Consider the following 8,082-nt stretch of genomic DNA (forward strand, 5'->3'; position numbering starts at 1 on the left):
AAGAGAATGGCTACAACCACAGACAATGACAAAAGGTGAAACAACATCTTATGTTCATCTCCATCGTATAAGGCATTGTAAAATCCATGCACAGTAATATTTGGACAACTGAAAGAAACAAGCAAAAAAGAGAAGTGGGCAATGACTTGCACCAAATGTATCGCCAAATATAATCAAACTTCATGTTTTCACAGTGTGGCACCTCTTTTTGGTTATTTTGTAAGCAGTCCAATGCAGAAAGCAAGAGCACAAGATTTACTAACAAGTAACAACATGAGATATCCTAGAATTTATGATTAAATGTATGCATTATTAGTGATACTGGGTAGCAAAAGTACATAAGATTGCTAACCTGGCCACATATTTTGCCACACTGGGGACAGTGTGTACGTGCATAAAAAGCTTGCGGGCATCACCAATTGTTCTGTTGGAGAGGATATAAGGCACACCCTTGTCCCAGTCACACTCGGTGCGAACAAAGTAGCACCTAACAGAAGAAGTGCATTTCTTGTTTCTCTCTTTATTTTTTTCCGCTTTTATTCTCCTCTCCCTCCCTCCATCTTTGTGAACTGACGATAAAGGCATACCAGTCAAGACCATGATACAACTGAATCAATTTGTAGTTATAAATGACGAATGACCTTTTTTACAAAGATATAGTAGCAGTAACAGTACAGAAATTTTCCGTGCTGACTTGATCCATAGTAGCACTAACGGCATTGACAAGTCGGTGCCGTTTTCAGCATGATATTCTTTGCAGGAGGTCAGGAACTCAGGAATTAAATTTTTGGAAGGGTTGAGAAAGGGCAAAAGAATCAGAGACGAGGGATTATCTTATTGCTTCACTACTGGAATCGCCACCAACGCTGAGTGCCAGAAACACTCGGCAAAGGCCACCCGGCGTACACCTCTCAGGCAAACAGGAATTTGCTGAGAGGGCCCGAACACAGGCACTCGGCAAACTCTTTGCCAAGTGCCAAACAGTATGCATCGGCAAAATAAAGGGATTCACGGACGACAGACGGAAACGGAGGTTGCCATGTGGTATCTCTTTGCAAAGAGTGGCTCTCGGCAAAGCTAGCCAATAGGAAGCTATCATGTGGCAACCGCCTGACAAGCGGGTCCAACAATATACGCCGAGAGCGGCTCTCGGCAAAGTGAGCGAATAGGGAACAGCCATGTGGCGAGGACCTGACAGGCGGGACCCACACCGTACACCGAGAACTCACTTTGCCGAGAGAGACGCTCGGCAAAGCCAGCCAATAGGGAACAGCCACGCGGCAAGAATCTGACGGGTGGAGCCCACAACATACGCCGAGCACTATCTTTGCCGAGAGCGACGCTCGGCAAAGCCAGCCAGTAGGAAATAGCCACGTGTCCACTACCTGACAAGCGGGTCCCGTGCCTTACGCCGAGCCCCAACTTTGCCGGCAGCCACACTCGGCAAAGCAAGCCAATAGGAAACAGTCACGTGTCAACCACCTGACTACCGGGTCCCAGAACATACGCCGAGTGCTGCCTTTGCTGAGAAATCAGCCCGGAAGACACTCTTCAACGTCAAGCACACGCTGCGGTACAGGGCCGTGATGCAATGCCAGTCGCTCGATGACAAGGGGCTTAAGATGACGAGGAAATCTGCTTGCAAGACTAACTTGGAGAGAAGAATACTTGTCGGTGGTAAGTGACAACATTGGTTGCTAGTACTTTGAGTCATCCGCCGCTTGTTACATGCATTAGTCAATGATTTGATTATGTCTGACTAGGTGAGGGAACCCTAGATCAAGGAAGATTGTTGGAAGGCCCTGGTTGACATGTGGTGTGACCCAGCATGGTAGGCGCAACATGTGGAGAAGGGGAACGATCGCGCGAAAATGCCTGGCCCGGCACATGTCCAGGGGAACGAGCCGCAACCTAACCACTCTGAAGCAACACATGGTATGTGGAATAAGATGTTAACTTTTTCGCACGGTGCATCTCCGTTCATTAAGCTTGATGGTTACTTTTGCAGGAGGCGGAGCTTGGTCGCCCAGTCCACATCCTAGAGGCCTGGAAAGAAGGCCACAAGGGGAAGGATGGCGCCGAGTTCTGTAGCCTCTCGACGAAGGAGAGGTACGGGACCTTCAAAGAGGTCTTCCAGGAGATGCACGGGCAGGACGCCGAACCTACGTCCAAGCCACTTAATCCTGAGCTGCTCATCATTGCTGCCGAGGGGAAGGACCATGGCTGCCACCTCCTTTGCAACGGGGCGATCGCAAGCTCCATGAAATATGCGCGTCGAGCACAAGCTCAACTCCGTCCATACAGAATCGCCCAACCGCCGCGTCACGTGAGATCACGCATCTCAAGGTTAGCATCATAACCATTCATTTATGTCCATGTCTCGAAATACCACCCTTGCAACCTATATGAGCCTAATGCCATATTACAGGCTTTATTGGACCGGTGGGCTGCTGAAGAGGATCAAAGGCGGCAAGCTGAGCAAAGGCGACAGGCTGAGGAGGAGAGAAGAGAGAAGGAACGAGCAGAAATGAACGAAGGTTCAAACTGCTCGAGAAAAGACTAGAGGTAGAACATTCTCTAAATTTGGCCCATTCATTATATAGCGATGAACAATGCTCACATGACTCTAATCTTATAGGCTCTTATAAAATCTCAAGGCGGTGGAAATGATGCCCCTCCTCCTCCTCCTCCAGAAGGTTAACCCCATGGAAACGATGCCCCTCCTCCTCAAGGCGGTGTATGAAGATGTGAACTTCTGTGTGATGTGCATGTGTTCTGCAATATGTGAACTTCAATGAATTAATCCTGTGTATGAATATGTGAACTTGTGTGTGATGCGCTCGAGCAATTTTTTTGCTCTATGAACTTGTATGAAACAATGGCCTATGTGAACTAGTTTGAGTTACCTTATGTGAACTAGTTTGAGTTATGCCTCTGTGTGTGATGTGTTGCTCCAGAAATTTCTAGGGAGCTCCTAGCTCCTACATTCATTTGATATGATAACATTTGCTGCACTGAAGATATAGACATAATATGTATCTAGTTGTTTTCAGATGCAGGGAGTAGATAAGAAATAGCTTCACAACAGAAGCAATGGGACATATTACCGAGAGCAACACTCGGAAACACTCACTTTCACGAGCGTTGCTCTCGGAAAAGGGTCGCCTGAGCACTTTAACTACGTAGTGGTTTTCTATTCCGAGGGACGCTCTCGGAAAAGAATGGCACTCCAGTAGAGACATTCTTTTCCGAAGGGCACTCTCGGAAAAGAATGGCTCGTCAGCACTCCATCCGTGGCATTCTTTTCCGAGGGAGGTGGCTCTCGGTAAAAGTACCTCTGACATGTGGGCCAATGGGTCTCACCAGTCAGTTTCAAAGCTATCAGTCAACGGTGGTATGTCGAGCGCAGCTCTTGGCAAAGGTATCAGTCAACTGAGTGTCATATTATTGTTTTTCAAAATTTAACAAATAATTTGAAAGTTTTACTGATAACTGGTCCAGTAGGTCCACATGGCAGGTCTGAATGTTTCTGTGACAGGTTTTTTACCGAGCGGAACATCATGGCTCTCCGTATAGATAGCGGGAAGTGACAGCGCCGTCAGTTGTGAATGGGCATGCCACATGGCTTCTCTTTGCCGTGTGGTACTCTCGGCGTATGCGCCGTTTGCCGAACGTAGTTTGTTCGCCGTGATTCCGTGTCAGCAACATTAGCTAGTTGCCATGAAGCCATGGTTGCCAAGTGTGGCTCTCGCGTCTGCACGTTTGCCGAGTGCCCGTGGTTTGGCTCTCGGCGAAGAGCCGAACAACTGGCGTATAGGAATATTCCAGTAGTGCTTGGACCAAAAGTCACGATTCTTTTTGGCTTAAATAGCACATATAGGAACTCAGACTCAACAGGACTGAACTCAAACTCAAAAACTTAATGCACTATGACTACTACATGGACACCATGTAGTAAACTTACCAAAAAAAAAAACAGAAGGCCGTATAGCATACATTTTGGATTGATCATGTATTGTGCGATTCCTCTTTGCCATGCTTAATTCTCTTGGTCCTTAGTACCGTAGCATGTATACCATCTTGTCTCACATATGGTATAGTAGATTTTATTAATAACTGTGGACAAGCCAGGATTAAACTGAAGAGCTGATCGAGATAGTGAGATGTGATAGGGCCAAGGTTGTTTAGCTTTACTTCCACAGGATTTCTAGTGTACGCTAGCACGACCAATCTAGTTTGTGAAGTAAGGGTTAAACCAGAAGAAGATGCAGGTGGGGAAACTGTGGTCTAGATGAAGTTCAATATTCCGGTTCTCCCTAAAGATCTTATTATCTAATCTGTAGTGTAAATAGAGACTCATTTTCGTTCAACATGAATATGATATCAGTTACTCTGGTATACTCAATATTCCAACTGTGGAAGCTGCAATTGACTTCAGTATGATTGTAGAATAGTAGTGGAGTAAATATTTCAACAAGCAATTACTTTGTTTCTTGATTTATAGGCGTGCATAGCTCCCGTGGGTTCTAAAAAAACACCAATTACTGAGGTTCAGTTTGTGGTTGCTGAACTATGTTGTGCTAAACTTATTCTAAAATCTGCTGCAGAAAAATAGCCACGAAAGCGGAAAAAACATGTTAACCAAACTGCAAAATAGATCCAAATGGATGCTGCACTCCTAAGCATGGTTTTTGAGTCGCTGATTAGTCGCTGTATAGTCGCCGACTAATCACCAAGTCGTTTTCCAAAAATCAGGGCGACTCGCGACTATACAGCGACTTATGGCGACTATACAGCGACTTCCGTCGACTATACGCCGAGCCGCAGGGCTCGCAGCGACTCGTCAAGTTGTGACTCAAAAACCTTGCTCCTAAGTGATGATAAAAAAACGCTGCTAGGCATGTGCTTAGGTGAGATAGGCGCCAGCAAGAGGAAAAACAAGGAATTTACGTCTAGTAAAAAATTTAACCTTCATTCCAAGATAATGAAACCTACTCAAAAAGCGATAGCGACGCAAACCCAAGATGATGCCATCTTCAAAAACGTGATGGTAAAAGTGACAGCCGGTTTCGAAGTTATCACCAGCATTGGTGTGCCTAGATATATCTGAAAAGTTCACAACAAGAACATTGTCGTCCCCAACAACTTTCTGTAGACTAGTCCTTGTGTTCTCTATATATGGCCCCTGAAACCAAAATAAAAGAAAATGAAGTTATATGCAATCTCAATATACTGGTAACCAATGCTCAATATGGAAAATAGAATAATTAAGAAGAAAACAAAAAAGAACATTTTACAGATGGTGTCTACTGCCTATTCACAGCAAGTCAACAACTAAGACTAGCATTTTTTTAATGACTTTCAAGTAAGATCCTCCAAACAAAAATCGCAGTTGACAATTTGAAATTAAAATAGAAAAGAATAGGCAGATAAATTCATAAATATTCTCCAGTATTGCAACGCTAGAGAAGAAATGACACATGAACTTGACCATCCAAACTAATTTCTTCAATTTATTAAATGACTGAGAAATTAAAATGTTCAGTTAGATATTACTCCCTCCGTCTTATAATGTAAGACATATTTTCACACTACACTAGTTTAAAAAAACGTCTTACATTATGGGACGGAGGGGGTAGATTAACAAGATGTAAATACCACTCGACAGCTGTGTATATACAGAACACTGTTTTGGTGCCCATGAGTGCCCACATTCTTGTTCTGAAATGTACATGATGATATTTAAACTTTGCACATACTAATAACATTGCACACACTACATCGGTGAATTCTCAGACTAATGGAGCATCAAATCAAGCACTTTCTACAAAATAGGCCACCCGTGAGCACCAAATAATTTTCTAATTAGGAGATTTGGAAAAACTGATGTGTATCCTAGGGTAATGGATACAAAGGCTCAAGATAACAAAGTAAACTTCCGAACCTTGAAAACCGTAACTATGGAATCGCCTCTTTGCTCGATATGGCAATGGTACACTCTTGTCTTGCTTGGGTCCCAATCAAGATTCTACAAGTATCAGTTCAATGATAATTCCATGAGACGCGTGCTGGCATTTACAGAGAGAGAACATGCGAACAAGGCAAATATATTTGACTTATCCAAATGGGGACTATAAATTTCACATATCAATAGGCATCAAATGGTGGGTGCTATTGCAACATGAGCCTACGGGTGCGTTCCGGGAGATGCATAATATGGGCTATGGTCTAAACATATATTCTCATTAAACTTATACATGAGTCAGCAAGATAAAAAGGTAAGAAATTCTTGGCTTTTAAGTAAACTGACTAAATATCCACAATTAACAAACAGGAAGTTGTCAGAGGCAGAGCACAGAACGGATATATCCAACAAAATAGAAGAAACTATGCCATAAATGGACATGTAACAATATTGGGTGGGTGGGGGCGTGAGTCATCCTGTGTTAGCTGTATACATGATAGTTGCAGCCAGTAGTAAACATAATAGATAATGAATGAGAGAACAAAACCTGTCTCCTGTCACACTCTGCTAGAAACTTGTGACCAAATTTGTTCCATATTTCCAACTCAAAACGATCCATGGGCAGTGAATTCAAGGACCTAATATAGTCCTCATGTAGTACACCCACATCTTCTATCTTCTTACTACAAATGAGGGCAAGAGATCAGTAACAATATAATGAAGACAACAGATATCCACAACAATAGGTGCACGCCTTGTACAGTAGCTTATTTGTTCGCTAAAGGAAAATATAAACCAAACTAAGACTTACCCTGCAAGATAGACATATATCATGAAAATCTGAACAAACTCTAGCTCTCCCAGCGCTAACAACTGACGGCTCGCGGTTGCCCTTGATGCATTTGCAGTAACAAGAGGGTCTGCTGGCATCATGCACTCCATGGTTGGTGATGCTTGGACCCCCACAGTTCCTGATGGGCACCCCATTTGATGCACACGCCTTGTGATCTCGCGCACTGGACTTGGGGTGGAAACCATCCTTGGAGACGTAGGAATGATCTGCTGGACCGGGCTATCAAACCCCACCTGATGCTGCAACCCAGACACCATGCCGAGGCCAGGGCTCCCAACTTGCACCATAGCATGGTCTGGCACCGCATGGGCCAATGGCGGGGTAGGACTGTCAACCTGCAACGGTTGTACCTGGTCTTGCATCCTGAAAGACGGATGCTCGACAAACTCTTCCATTCCTCCTTGGTTTGGCATCACGGGTAACATTTCTGGGACATCGCAGTCAGGTTTATCAACCTCCATTGCAACTGGGTTCGGCAACAAGCAAGCAACTGCCCCAACAGGGCTCCCATTGCTGTTGCTATGTAAACCGTGAGGCCTCTGACGGGCAGGGCTTTGGACCTCGATCATGGCATGGTTTGATAGATTGAAAGCCAATTCACTGCCTGGAGCGTTATCGTCCATTTGAACATCATCATCGTGCATTGGTCCCAGTACAGAGTCATCTGTTGGATGAAAGACTTCATGATTAGAGTACTGTAACGGTGGTATCATGGTGGTAAAACGAAGAAAAATAACCAGGAGAATATTGATTCAGAGAAAGGTGTAGATTGGCATGTCAGAGGCATTTTTATTGCAGAACACGCACGGATCAGATGAACTCGAACCCAACAAGCTCCAAAACAATAAGGTGGCAAAGAGGAAGTCGATCAATGTGCTTGATTGCTCGAAGCAGCAATCGCTGTAGCCACGCAAGCCAAGTAGAGTTAAATTTCAGTCCAAGAACAGGCGTTCCCCCCCTCGCAAAATACTGTGCTAAATATCAGTAAGTTCGAACAAAACAAAATCAGTACTAAAAAGGATGTCTGAAACACCATTCCGCTGAAAATGTAAAAGTTTTAGCACAGAGAAAACCCAAAAGCTCGCCACGAGTGGAATGAAACCCAAAAAAGGGGGGCATTCAGTGATCACACCACGAACCGATCCCCTCTCCTCTCGACCGCGACCGCGCCGCCCCCGCGGGCGGCCGGCCGTGCCTCCCCCCATCCCCGCGAGCCCTCCCCCTCTCTCCACCTCCTCCCTGCCGCCGTCGCCGGCGCCCGCCG

At 44.9% G+C, this 8,082-nt stretch overlaps 1 protein-coding gene across 6 annotated transcripts in view; it reads right to left on the reverse strand.

Moving 5' to 3' along the window:
- LOC123060583 (probable RNA-dependent RNA polymerase 3) overlaps positions 1–8,082 on the reverse strand; it is a 20,303-nt gene that overhangs the window by 10,664 nt on the left and 1,557 nt on the right. For 3 of the 6 annotated variants that reach the window (XR_006428034.1, XR_006428035.1, XM_044483355.1), the window contains exons 2-6: positions 6,777–7,482; positions 6,513–6,648; positions 5,945–6,028; positions 4,996–5,185; positions 353–569 (exon numbers count right to left, since the gene is read on the reverse strand). Coding sequence is in view for 1 of the 6 variants with exons in the window: in XM_044483355.1 (XP_044339290.1) it covers positions 353–569; positions 4,996–5,185; positions 5,945–6,028; positions 6,513–6,648; positions 6,777–7,482 (1,333 nt within the window). In the remaining 5 variants the exon portion in view is untranslated. Of the gene's footprint in view, positions 1–352; positions 570–4,995; positions 5,186–5,944; positions 6,029–6,512; positions 6,649–6,776; positions 8,077–8,082 lie in introns of those variants that run through there. The other 3 variants (XR_006428037.1, XR_006428036.1, XM_044483356.1) reach the window with 3 other exon arrangements.

The sequence above is a fragment of the Triticum aestivum genome, chromosome 3A (assembly GCF_018294505.1).
Source record: "Triticum aestivum cultivar Chinese Spring chromosome 3A, IWGSC CS RefSeq v2.1, whole genome shotgun sequence".
In the NCBI taxonomy this organism is placed as follows: domain Eukaryota; kingdom Viridiplantae; phylum Streptophyta; class Magnoliopsida; order Poales; family Poaceae; genus Triticum; species Triticum aestivum.